The sequence below is a fragment of the Anopheles bellator genome, chromosome 2, assembly GCF_943735745.2.
Source record: "Anopheles bellator chromosome 2, idAnoBellAS_SP24_06.2, whole genome shotgun sequence".
Taxonomy (NCBI): domain Eukaryota; kingdom Metazoa; phylum Arthropoda; class Insecta; order Diptera; family Culicidae; genus Anopheles; species Anopheles bellator.
The window spans coordinates 57,946,065-57,959,757 of NC_071286.1; the positions used below are offsets into that span (position 1 = coordinate 57,946,065).

Sequence of the window (13,693 nt, forward strand, 5' to 3'; positions counted from 1 at the left end):
CAAGCTCTATAATCTGGGAGGTATGTTCCAGGTCTCCAACGCATACGTCTGGCGACAATTCGCGTAATGTTTTGTATGTTTTCTAACCGACTCATGGCAAGAAGCAGGGGGAGGCTGCCCTCAGAAGCCCTTAATTTTCCGTTTAACGGCCAATATCAACGACAGACACACATCTATAACACAGATAACACATTGATAACGATATGTAACACACTAGCTGTAGCGAAACAGCTAATCAAGCTAACAGTTTCACAAAAAGACTAAGATAATTGAGTTTGGCGGGTTTTTCATCATTGTACAACATTCACTAACACTCCAACACGATCACTACAATTCAAACGGTGTTCTTTCAAACAAATCGATCAATCAGCATACATTTTCTCATCGACACTTTTGCTACTTTTCGCGACGAATTGTTTATTTTTGGTTTCAGATAGTTTTATTTTATTTACTCAAAACTGCATCATTATTGTCTAGATAAAAGAAGACGAGACGAGGCAAATGGCCGAACATAGAAAACGGCTGCTTCGCTCGCGACAAAGAACCTAAGCGATAGTTAAGTGGCACTACGTGTGACTTGCATTGACTATTTTCGCAAACTAACGTGGCCCAAGGTGGTCAACATGGTACGGTGGTACGATGAACTAGCATTTTATGATAATTTAAAGTTTTTTTAAAAGTAGATTGCATTCATCTGAGCACTAGAGAATTTTGAAATAATCAAATAATGAGGTCAACATGGTACGGTGGTACGATGAACTAGCATTTTATGATAATTTAAAAAAAATTTAAAGCAGATTGCATTCATGCACATTGCAGCACTAGAGAATTGGGAAATAATCAAATAATCGTGTTTAATAATTGGCCACTTTCTTGTGTCGTAGCAATTCCAGAATCGTTAGACAAAACATAACGTTTCGATGGAACCGAGTATTGGTATGAAGCAAATTAAGTAGCATTTCATTGATTTTGCCCTCGGATCTATGCTCTATTTACAAACCGATACCTAATGCAGTGACAAAAATATTTTCAATTGACTAAGCCGGCACACATCCAAAAACTGATCATTGGTTTGGGGTTACCCTACAATCGCATTCGCGATCGCTGTTTTCGACTCATAAATGGTTGATTCGAACCGCTCCTACGCACTAACCACAAAGTAAATTTCTCTGGGAACATTCCTTTCTCATGCACCCTCGTTCACACATGATTTTAAGTTCTCCTTTGCACCGTGGGGTATTACCAAGAAGTCACCGCTTTACTTGGCGATTTGCTTCATGCGGTTGAGGGCACTTCCGGCTTTGAACCACTCAATTTGTTGCTCATTGAAAGAGTGATTCAGCTTGACCTTGTCCACCTTGCCGTCGGTCTTAATTTCGCAATCCAACGGCTTACCAGGCGCAAATTTGTCCAGGCCCAGGATCGAAATCTTCGAGTGCGGTTGGACCTATGAAACAAAAAGGCAACAAAAGAGTCACTATTCGGTCCAATGGTAAAGGTGTCGGCTACCCCTAGCTCACCTTATCGTAGTCGGCGGGATTAGCAAAGGTCAGCGGCAACAGGCCTTGCTTCTTGAGGTTCGTTTCGTGAATGCGAGCGAACGACTTGGTGATGATCGCCCGTCCGCCCAGGTGGCGTGGCTCAAGCGCGGCGTGTTCGCGAGACGAACCCTCACCGTAGTTCTCGTCACCGACGGCGACCCACTTGATACCCTTGGCCTTGTAGTGGCGCGCTACATCTGGTACACCGGCCCATTCGCCAGTTACCTGGTTCTTAATTTTGTTCATCTCGTTGTTTTCGATGTTGGTGGCGCTGCCAATGGTAAACGGAAGATAGAACATTGCAAGACGCGTGCAAGGATTACAATGTTTCTTACCCGATAAACATGTTGTTCGAGATGTTGTCCAAGTGGCCACGGTACTTGAGCCATGGACCAGCAGCCGAAATGTGATCGGTGGTGCACTTGCCCTTAACCTTGATCAGCACCGTCATATCGGTCAAATCCTTACCGTTCCAGGTATCGAACGGTTCCAACAACTGCAATCGCTGGCTTTTCGGGTCGACATCAACTTTCACACCGGAGCCGTCCTGTACGAGAGGAACAGAGATGAAAAGAGGAAAAAGATGAAGTAGTCAATAAAAAGAGAACCTTGACCGACATAGCCGCTCTTCGATTGCTCTAGAATTGGATTCCACTCATAGAGGAGCGGTGTCAGCAGAGGAACTTGTATAAACACAACTGATAAGATAAGCAACACAGCACAGAGCTCATAGAACTCGTGGAGCGTGCTGAACAGGACGGACCAAAACAGTACATGTACTTTGATCAATCAGTCTGTGGGACGTTTGTATTGCAACAAACTTACCGTGGGAGGAGCCTCGTAGGTGTCCATGCCTGGATCGAATCCTTTCTGTGGCAGCTCATCGCCGTACGGCGACTCGAGCTTGAACTTCTTGCCATCCTTTCCGGTCAGCTCGTCCGTGAGTGGGTTAAACTCCAGTGAACCAGCAATCGACAGGGCGGTCACCAACTCAGGGCTGTAATGGGCATAAGGGAATGCATTATCGCCTAGAAAGAAAACCGAAACACACGCGATTACCTCGTCACGAAGCAGTGCGTGGCCGGATTGGCATCATTACGGCCGGTGAAGTTACGGTTGTACGATGTGACGATCGTGTTCTTCTCGCCCTTCTTCACGTCCTTACGGTCCCACTGGCCGATGCAGGGGCCGCATGCGTTCGCCAGTACGGTACCACCGAATTCCTTGAATGTTTTGGCGATTCCGTCGCGCTCGATCGTCGCACGAATCTGCTCAGAACCGGGGGTCACGTTGAACGGAATCTTCGACTTCAGTCCGTGCTTCATCGCGTTCTTAGCGATGGATGCACAGCGACCCATGTCTTCATAGGACGAGTTTGTGCACGAACCGATCAGACCGACGCGAATGTCCAGAGGGTATCCGTTTTTCTTCGAGTTGGCCTTCAGCTTGCTGATGGGATGTGCCAAATCCGGAGTGAATGGCCCATTGATGTGTGGTTCCAGAGTATCGAGGTTGATTTCGATCACTTGGTCGTACTTGGCTCCCTTGTCAGCCGTGAGCACACTTCCCTGGTACTTGGTAGCCTCGGCGGCAATAGCGGAGCGTCCGGTCGCGGCAAGATAATCGGCCATACGTTTGTTGAAGGGGAAAATTGAGGTAGTGGCACCAATCTCAGCGCCCATGTTGCAGATCGTTGCCATCCCGGTGCAGGAGATGGAATCGACACCCTTGCCCGTATATTCAATGATTGCTCCGGTGCCTCCCTTCACGGTCAGAATATCGGCCACCTTTAGAATGACGTCCTTGGGCGAGGTCCAGCCACCGATCTTGCCGGTCAAGTTGACGCCAATTACGTTCGGGCACTTAACCTCCCACGGGATGTTGGCCATCACGTCGACGGCATCGGCACCACCGACTCCAATGCAAAGGCCACCCAATCCACCACCGTTCGGGGTGTGCGAGTCCGTACCGATCATTACCAGCCCAGGGAAGGCGTAGTTTTCGAGGATGATTTGATGGATAATGCCGGAACCGGGCTTCCAGAAGCCAACTCCGTACTTGGCACCAGCCGTCGAGAGGAACTTGTACACCTCGGCGTTAATATCCTTGGCGCGGGCCAAATCCTTCTCGCCGCCAACTTGTGCCTCGATCAGATGGTCACAGTGGATGGTCGAAGGCACGGCAACCTTCTTCAGGCCGGACGAGATAAATTGCAGCATCGCCATCTGGGCGGTAGCATCCTGCATGGCAACACGATCCGGTCGTAGGCGCAGGTATGAGACACCCCGTTGAACGTCCTGGTTGGCTGGGTCATCCAGATGCGAGTAGAGCACTTTCTCGCTGAGGGTCAGAGGGCGGCCCAGTCGCTTCTTCACAACCTCAAGATTCTTCTGCAGCTTCTCATACGGCAGGTAGACATTCTGGTCGAACTTCGAGAGGGCGACCTTAGAGGCGGCGGCGCACGATGCGTGAAATTGACGCTGCTGAATGTCCACAGCATATCGGGCTACCTTGCGGGCCTTTATGAAGAAGATGAACGAAACAAAAATGAAATAAATAATCGTGGTGTGTCCGATTTTCTACTATGCTGCATCTTCGTAAATCTTGCTATTAGTTAATCAATAAGTTACAGTCAATTTCAACTTATGTAAACGGTATGGTCATTACACAATCGGTCTGTTCAGCAGCCCTGATAAGCATCAATGTTGATAAGCATACACTCTGTTAAATGCCGGAACGCAATCCGATCATGTTGCCTTCCCCATGGACAAGATCCGCTTCGGATCGTGAGCGGCTTGGCGATCGAGTGTTGCAAAACCAATCCATCAAAGAAGGCGCTCGGCGGTAAACAAAAATAGAAAATAGAATCTTCCACGGCGCAAAGCGGCCTGTGAGAGCGTGACACGTGATACAAGAGAGGACGTGATCGAATCAATGCGCGGGCTCGTCGATGGTAGGCTTAAAAAAGAAAATAAAACCGATGGATACACAAATAAACCGTTAGCCGCCTTTAGAGGCCTTTACACCCGTAGATCTCGTGATGACCTTCCCAGGGGTTTTTGCCGGAAGGACGAGTTCGCGCATTCAAATACGCTTTTCTCGGTAGGTGTTTTTGCGCCGTCGGCTTTGGTAGAAAAATAAATGAATGACATTAGCCAAGGACGTTTGCGGCCTTGGGCCGTAAATTCATTCATCCGCACTTTGAACGGCGAAGGCCGGTATCACATCTCCAGCGCAACACGTCACAAGGCGCCACGGGATAAGGCGTACGTTCTCCATTGCAAGGTTACCGGCTTATCACGCAATTTCTAATCTCGCTCCAGCCACGGAATTCGATAAACAAGAGCACCTAGACGACATACTGCAAACACAACACTCGCCATTGAACCCACAGTTTCGCACACACTTTCGTCCTCACGACGAAGAGCACCGAGAAAATGGAAAAAGCTCGAATTTTCTTTTGGCGACATCGATTATCTAACCATCGAAGATTTTCACTTGTCCGCAATTTATCGCTTTTACAGCTTCAAAGGGCCGCTCCGTGCGACTATTGGAACGGCCGAAGAGTGCGAATTCGTATCATCACGGTTCCAGCACTGCCGAGCCTTTTTCCGGTGTGGTTTTTCCTTACCTGGCCGTTCATCAGTCGGGAATACTGCACCATCTTGGAAGCGAGAATCGCTGGCACCGAACAGGAAAACGAACTTCTGGCTGCGGCTGACCAATTAACGGCGAACGGAATCTTCAGCCTTCTCAGCTGGAAGACAAACTTTGTCCCGGAGGAACGTGAAAAGGTTTTTTCGGTGTCTCGGCGGACGTGAAAATTTTGTTACCTAACTTCGAAAATCTTGTTTTGCGGCGGCGGCGGCTGGCGAACTTGTGATTGTGTCAAAAGAAACGTCAAAATGCCAGCATCGCCAGGGCGGAAAACATCGCCACGATTGGAAACATCGCCACGATTGAAACTACGAAAAAACCCGATCCTATTCTCGCTAGCCAGTGTTGCCAGAAAGTCCAAACGCTGACATTTTGGCGTTTTGACGTTTGTTTTGTTGCTGGTCGCGTTTGTTTAGATTTTCGCCGGACCGATTTTCAGTGCAAAAGTGCGAAAATCTGTGCAAAAATCTGTCGTGTTGTGTTTCGTGCATATCATCAGCGATGGTGAATGTTATGAAAGGCGTTTTAGTGGAATGGTGAGTAAATAGTGCTTCAATCGGAGTTCAGTTGATACCCTGTCCTTCCTTTTTCAGTGATCCTGCTATGAAACAATTTCTTCTCCATCTCGACGAAACACAATCGCTCGGCAAAAAGTTCATCATTCAGGATTTGGACGAGAAGCACTTGTTTATCTCGGTAGAGATTGTTGAGGTGCTGCAGGCTCGGGTGGACGATTTGATGGACCGCATCAGTTTTCCGTTGCACGAGAAAGAAGCTTAAGTGCCAAGTGAATCTACTTTTAGTATTAAGAATAACAACACCGCTCAGCCGGCACAAGAATGGCCGCACGAGAATCGGGTCGCATCCGGGAAGCGGACAAGAAGCGAACGTTGGATGATGCGGCAAGGAAGCGTCGCGCGCGGAAGGCACTGGAGGCCTTGGAACAGGACAACTACCACGAAGATCCGCACGCCGATCTGGTGATGTCAAAGAAGGTTCCGAAATTCTACGACAATCTGGATGGAAGTGCGCCGAGTAAGAAGAAAAATCGCCGCACCAAGGGCGCTGAGTATTATCGGGCAAAGTATCGTAAAACGTTCCCGCAGTTGCTCGAAGAGGACAAGCTGCAGCGACCTGATCCGCCGAACTACTTCAGCGCTGCCGCATCACCTTCGAAGCTCCCGGAGCGACATTTTTGTGCGGTTTGTGGTTTTCCTTCCAGCTACACGTGTACGGCGTGCGGCACTCGGTACTGCTGTGTCCGCTGCCTTGGCACGCACCAGGATACTCGTTGTCTCAAGTGGACTGCATAAAACCGTCGGCAGGGAAACTTAAACTTGTATATGTAATAAAGCAAAAACAAAATTCTGCCTCAATGGACGATATTTGCATGCTTTCAATTTACAATTGGGAGCTGGAATTCAAACATCAAATTACAAATTTACTTTATTCGGAATAACGTAGACAAATTGGATAATTAAAACAAATAGAACGGATGTTTCGTGCGGCGTGAAACCGCTTAACAGGATGAAGACGTCAACCTTTGCACTAAATTATCCACTCATTCGCAACTTTAACTTTAAGTAAGATTACATGTAAGAAAACACCGTTTTTTAATCACCAATTCACCATCCACGCAATGAGTTAGCGCTCCAGTCGCCAGTCTATGTCGATTCAGCACTCAAAAAGTAAACATTTCATTTATTTTAAGTCGTTGTCGTTGAACTTTTACAAAACACTCAAGTAGAGCAAAAAGTAGATCAATTGTTCCAATGACGTATAGTTTCTTTATTGCGTCCTAAATATGACATAAAAATTATTGAATTGTCTATATATTATACCTTGTCCGCCTCGATTCTCTTCTGCGCAGATTTTTCGTGCACTTTCCGCCATTGCCTTCGGTTTGGTATCATTTTTCGCATAAATACTGAGAGAATATATATTTTAAATAATATCCATTACCCTTCACTCGTCCATGCGGGACAATTAACATTACGATAGTTTAATCTGCCTCCTTTCCTTCATTTGGCCTAACTAAGCGACAGTGAACATTGTTTAGTTTGGTTCTACCACATATGCCGTTTCCTAGTTCGTTTTGTAAATGCTCCCGGTTTTCCAACTTTGAAACAACTTTTTACCCCAACATTGATCAAACGATTTGTGGTTCCGATTGGCTTGCGCTAAGATCTCCGGAGTACCGGGAATCAGTAATACTTAAAAGTTTTCTCCGCTAACATCAAACAGCCGTTCAAACGATGTGACGCAATGGAGGTTCTACGACCAACAAAACTGACTTTTTAACCTACAGGCTGGTCAAACGGCGGGGCCTTACAATGAAGCTGTTTGATGGTTACAACCGCTATGAAAGTTTTCACACTTCGTTCCATTGTCTCTACATTTTTTTGTCTACCTTTTACGTCCTCTGTTCAGCATCATCAGCTATCGGAAATGGCCAGCTCTTCCCTTTTTTTTTGTTCGCCAAGCGCATTAACCGTTGGCAAATTCCGGCCACTCCACCGGGACACGTGTCTATTATTGTTGCAACCATATCATTGTCGCGGTCGATTAAGCTAATGAAATGGAGCTGAAACAATCGAGAGCAAATGTACACTCCGGATGCATGGTGACACTGCGAGGAAAGGACTCTTTATCGGGCTCAGCAGGTAATTTATCGGTTTCACCTATCCCGGAGCGTAATCTAGACGGATAAACGCCAACGCCAATCAGGTTATCCCCGGATAAGCTCCCCCGGAAGAGAAAGGCTTGTAAAAACGGAAGTAAAAAAATCGGCCAATGAACGTGCAACCGAACCGCGTACGAAGGCCACCCGAAGGACATTTTATTCCAATGGCGAACGATGTCACGGATGTTGGCATCGATGACCACGGTCGTGCGGAAAAATGTAAAAAACATGTGCGCATGCAAAAAAAGAGCCTGCTCATGCCTCTTTTAGCCCAACATCAGAAGGGTCCAAATAGGACCCGATATTAAATGATTTTCACCGATGCGCGCGATATCACGGGATGCGTGGCCGGAATATAATGTTAATAAAAGGCTGCAAAAGAATTGCAAAAAAGATCTATACACGTTCCGGGGCGCGTCCAACCGACCTCTAACTAGGAGGTAAAGTAACACCCACTCTGCCGATGGGTTTCGTAACACGATTCATTAAATTTCATTGGCCCAAGCACCATCAGCGCGTGACTCATTCTGCAAACCGTTGTGAACCGAGGAACCGTTTCCCGGGGTTGCACTTTTTCCTTCTAGCCCACAGTGGTGGGGCTCTTATCGTTCCCCGGGTGCCCCGTTCGACGTACTGCGTGAACGATTATTAGCAGCGCCTTTTTTTCGGTGTTGGCATATTTATATCGGCCTGTCTCACGAACTGGAAATGCCCTGCCTGTTCGTCTCCTTTCTGCTGTTTGCGTTCGTTCGTGCAGCTTTTTGCCGAACTCTATTTATAATGCGTTGTGGTAATTTCATTTATTTCCGTTACCTTTTTGGTTTTGTACCTACGTTTTGGGTGTTTCATTCTCGAGCAAATATTTGCTCAATTTTCTGCCCACTTTCCGGGAGGTTTCGCCTTCGTTTTTGCTCTTTTTCATTCGAACCATCCTCGTACTCTCGTCAGATGCTACTGCTGATATGTGTGTAATGTACAATTTTAACCACGCTCTTCTCGTTCTATCCGTTTGGTTGGGAATGCCGCGCGACGACTGTCTCTCCCAATGATGTTCGTGTTTGCACAATGTTCTGTGTCCTTTTGTCCCTTTTTTCTACCGCAAACTCGTGGCGCACGTCGCACGAAAAATTTCGCTACTTTAATTAAATATCGAACGCCGACATTGATAAATACGCTTCGCTACACGCTAGTTTGGCTTTTCGCGCCGTTCCATCGCGCGTTCCTCGTTTTGTGTATATTTGAGTTATGGGCGTTTTCATGAATTACAATTAATTGGTCCTATATGTTGTCGAGCAGCAAGAGCAGCAGGGACGATCGATATTCCAAGAGTAAACGCAGTGGCTACCACCAGAGATGACCAGTTCCGGAAAGAGCTCACTCTGACGCATCCAGAAGCGATTGCGCTCATGCGCGATCTCCAATAATTAGCAACGTGAAAGCGTCAAAACAGGTTCATTATCGTTCTGCCGACGCCAACGCCATTTCAAGGGTCTCTTGCCCTAGTGGGCTGCGGAAGTCAACATCGAAAGTCAATTTAGTAATTATACCAGCATCGGGCACAATAATCCTTTCAAAACGGGCAAGCTACCGGTCACTGATTTGAACAAGACTTTGTTGTTAAGGTCCACAGTCTCGCTTACGATCTTGAAGTCCAGTTAATGTCCAGTGTCCAATTATTGCAACACAACTTGGCCCGTCCATTGCATAATTCGGTTCGGTTGTTTGATGATTTTTGCAATTAAAATTTCAAGGCTCGAGAGGAATTTGCTTCTAATAATCCAGTGGAAGCAGCGTGGCAAAAGCATCGTCCAAAAACTGAGTTTGACATGGCTTTTAAAATTAAAATTGGTCCGCATGACGAATTCCCGCCACCGGCGGTTCGGCATGAAAATAGGACCACGGGCCTGAAACATCGCCAACAAATTGATAATAAATTTTCACCATTCCATCCACGCACACATGCAGGCCAATCCCGGTGGGCCAGCGTGCCGGGATTGACGTTCACGGTCAGCGGAGTCAGTGGGTGGTCAGTGAAGTTTGTTTCCCCGTCACGCTCGATGCCACAATGAAATTAAACCCAATTCGATGGATCGGGAATTTGGCTCGAAATTCTCTTGGCTCGAACGGTGGCAACGGTTCGGATGTGGGAGCCGGTCACCCATCGCCGATGCATCGCGGATAATGGGTGCAATGGCAACCGATAATCCGTTGCCGAGCCGGGACCAAGGGTCAGGTCCAATGGTCAGGCCCGCGGCGGAATTAACGGTTCAATACCGAAAGGTTATAATTGAATGTATGATTTCGTTATTGGGTCGTTTACTTACATTCGGTTCGATTTGAGGGCTGGCGTTGGGCTTTTTTTCTTGCACCGCTTCCGTGGTAACATTTCGATTACCTTTTCCGTTGGTGGAATGTCAACATCGTAAGCTTACCACTGTAATGGGGCCCGCCCATGGGGCGCAAGCGAATCACATAAAAAATCCCCCCACAACACGCTGTGGGGGAAATAAAGGTTTTCGGCCATCCGCTCAAAATTGATATGGTTTTAATCCGTTACTAGTTACGTTTATAGGATTTCCGATCGCCTGTTGCAAGCATATTGGCCCGAGCGTTGCCCCCGATTCTGATTCCATCAACACGTGATTCACCAGGCGCCTCCATCGTTTGGAGGGCATTTTTTATTTTGAGGTCCTTGTGATAAATAAAAAACTTTTTGGATTGATGATGACGAATGAAATGGTATTATGAGATAATGGAATCGGATGTATGCATTTCTGTGCGCATTTGCTGCCTTTAAAAGGGTTTGCGAATCGATAATCGAAAACTTGAACACAATTTATGTTTCATTCAACCACTACAAATATTTTTGTGCGAAATTGAATGCAGCGCACGGCATTTGATGAATTTTTTTCAACCAATTTTTCTCCCCAGTTTCAGGAACCAAGTCGGTACGGGTGAGGGCAAATAATCATATCACATCGTGTGGTTCGACCGGTTCGTCTACCGTTCTGAAGGCGCCCTTCGTTCCGGGAAGTGGAAAGAGGATTTCGAATGCAAACCATATTTTTATAAATGGCTTCCAATAACCGTACTTAACATTTTCCGTATTGTCACTAAAAGCTTTTCGCCGAACTTCTCCCGGAGGGGGTTAGAAAACCGAGCCCACAGCCAGCGCCCTTTGACAATCAGGTGCATGTCCTCGGTGGCTGATTGAATTACAAAACGGTTCGACAGATTTGCGGAGGTTTTTTCTGTCCTTTGCCCTTTGTCTCATTTCCCACGGCGATCGTGGCCATCGGCGCTTCATGATGGTGCGGAAAATTGGTATTAATTTTTTGCAGTTTTTTCGCTCTCGACGCCGGAGGGTTTGGGAAACAATGGCAAGGATACACGGACCTCAAGTCCAGAGAAAGAGAACGACAATCAAAAGACCTTTGGCAAAACATGGTGCTTCACAGGAGGAACGGGAGGAACTACCAGGCAATGAATATGTCTTTAAAAATATCACCACAAGAGCAGCATAAAACCATGTAACGAATTCGGAAACTTCCAGCTACGCATCCAGCGGCTTTAACAGTAGCGTGGCGTACTCGGGTATGCCAGGTGCGCTCCACACGAGTGCCGGGCCAATGTAGATGTGGAATGTGTTTGCTGAGCCATTTGACGATGTCATTCGAGAAGAGTTATTTTCATTTTTTCTGCCCCGTTCGCTTCGCAGTCTCTGTTTGGGCTCCACTTTTTCAGCGCTATCAATACCTCGTAATCGGATAGCTTACTCAACCGAACGAAGGAAGGGCCCACCTTGGCTCAGTGGCAAACGGAATACAGAGGCAAGAAAAAGGGGACCCCGTTCACCTTCGTTGGCCTTTTGGAGTTCGCTTTTCGAGGCCGTACCTGTTACCGGTTATCCTTCGTTCGGTTGGAACGCCAGCCAGCCGAGCTAGCGAGCCAAGTTTGCAAAACTGGTCAAGGATCATTCAATACCTTCGCCTTTCGCCAGGCGCGTTCGACACAAGAATTTTGATCCTTTTTTAGAACGTTTCTTTTTATCTCCGCTCCGCTTGCGTTGAGGACCTGTTGCTTTGTGGCTAGTGGGCCGGTTAGCCGGAGGTTGTAAGATTTTAAAATATTTCACCCAAACGGATAAGCCTGAATCTGCGTCGGGGTTTGGTCGCCCATGCCATTAAAAACGATTGAAAACGATCAAACATCGTACGGCCGTGACTCCACGCACACCACGTTGCACGGTCGATTCTTTCTCGGCTTAAATTTACCGTGAAAAAAACATAAATATCAGCTCAATTGTTATGTTTTCGCCGGGACATGTTCTGCCGATTGCCGCGAGCAGTTAGTATACTCCAATTATACTTAATCATCCCAATTCTTGTAGCATGGTTCGGTAGCATTTTGAGCAATAACAGGCCGAATGGTAGTTGAGTAATTTCTGGAAAACTCGCAAAGAAAACCCACTGTTACATTGGTTTCGTGGAAATGCGAATCCGCTAGGAACGAAAGATGGGCATGGTTCAACGTTTCTATCTTATTGAAGTCTGCATTCTATTGTTCCTTATTTCGTTTCACAAAACATTAGCAAACTACTTTTTATCTTTTTTATGGAATATTTAATTCCAATTCATGTTTAAATGTGTATTAATTTATCTTAAATTAATATAGGTGGGAGCTACTCATTTTGGCACTTATTGCTTGTATTGTCCGGGCATCAAAATGTGTGGGAAAAAACGGTTTTACAACTTTCTTCTGCTGTTTGGCAAAGCTCTGCGGTGTGTTCGCCTGAACAGCTTAACCCAAAGAACCGCAAACCGGGCCATTCATCTTCAGTGATTTAACAAAAACAATTTATGAAGGCAGACAAAAGGGCCGGGGGTTGCCTATTGTACGGTAAAATACCCAGCGCGTGGTCGTGGGATTTAATTTTGCTGACATAAAACAAAAGTACTAAAGTTCATCATTTGCGAAAGGACAAACCGAAGTGTGGCAAATCACCTGGCAGTGAGATGAGCTTGCGCATAGCATAAAAGCCACGAGGATCCATCACTGCCCCAAAGCCCTAGCAACGTTTAAACGATATAAATATTCCGTTCCATTGGTTTTCTGTTCCAGGTGTGAAAATAGCAATTGGTCCTTTTACTATCTGTATTTGGTTCCTAGACAATGCTTTGCGGTCGACGAGGAGTCGCGAAGCCCTTCAATGGGACTGCAATGGGTTTTGTCCGTTTGATCATGAGCCTGAGCCTTGAGTGGACTTGTTTCTCACAAGCACGAGTCAACAAAGAGTTGCAATAAAATAAAACACAAATAGGTTTTTTCACTTTGGAAAGCGCCCTCACATTAACCTTAAGGGGGTCGAGAGACACTGGATTGTTCTGAGATGAGATCATCAATACAAAAATGTTCAGCATATGCTAAGGATCAGTGACTGTTAGGAGCAAATGACGACTGGAACCAAAGTTTGCAGTTCGATAGGCCAGTAACAACGTAAAGTTCTTATGTTTAAATAAATAAATAAATAAATAGACTAGCTTTTGCCTGTTTTTACAAACGCTTTATAAAAAAAAGGCTTGGAAAAAGTTTTGAAATAATTGGACCGAATTGAAATAAACTACCATGCAATTGATCATTACATTCCAAGCAAATTCAATGCCCGTCACGATGTGTATTCAACTAATAATCTAACTGTTGAAAAAACTATAATTGCAAGTTTAGTACAAAAAAGGAAATTCTTGAATTTCATACGATTGCTAGCATGAATCATATTGAAGTGTAAACAATATGTAATCAAAATTACATATTG

The 13,693-nt window shown here is 46.1% G+C and overlaps 3 protein-coding genes across 3 annotated transcripts; 2 read left to right on the forward strand and 1 right to left on the reverse strand.

The window, feature by feature from the left end:
- Positions 1-386: 386 nt before the first annotated feature.
- LOC131211562 (probable aconitate hydratase, mitochondrial) lies at positions 387-5,418 on the reverse strand. Its single transcript, XM_058205075.1, has 7 exons — positions 5,375-5,418; positions 5,173-5,310; positions 2,601-4,060; positions 2,367-2,538; positions 1,877-2,088; positions 1,521-1,812; positions 387-1,447 (listed from the first exon to the last, which is right to left on the reverse strand). Exons 2-7 carry the CDS (start codon positions 5,203-5,205, stop codon positions 1,259-1,261), a joined length of 2,358 nt encoding a protein of 785 aa, XP_058061058.1. The 5' UTR covers positions 5,206-5,310; positions 5,375-5,418; the 3' UTR covers positions 387-1,258.
- A 173-nt stretch (positions 5,419-5,591) lies between these two features.
- On the forward strand, positions 5,592-5,978 carry LOC131210079 (general transcription factor IIH subunit 5). Its single transcript, XM_058203275.1, has 2 exons — positions 5,592-5,734; positions 5,792-5,978. Exons 1-2 carry the CDS (start codon positions 5,700-5,702, stop codon positions 5,976-5,978), a joined length of 222 nt encoding a protein of 73 aa, XP_058059258.1. The 5' UTR covers positions 5,592-5,699.
- A 59-nt stretch (positions 5,979-6,037) lies between these two features.
- On the forward strand, positions 6,038-6,566 carry LOC131210078 (zinc finger HIT domain-containing protein 1). The gene has a single exon (XM_058203274.1). The coding sequence runs from the start codon at positions 6,038-6,040 to the stop codon at positions 6,509-6,511; it is 474 nt and encodes a 157-aa protein (XP_058059257.1). The 3' UTR covers positions 6,512-6,566.
- The last annotated feature ends 7,127 nt before the right edge of the window (positions 6,567-13,693 follow it).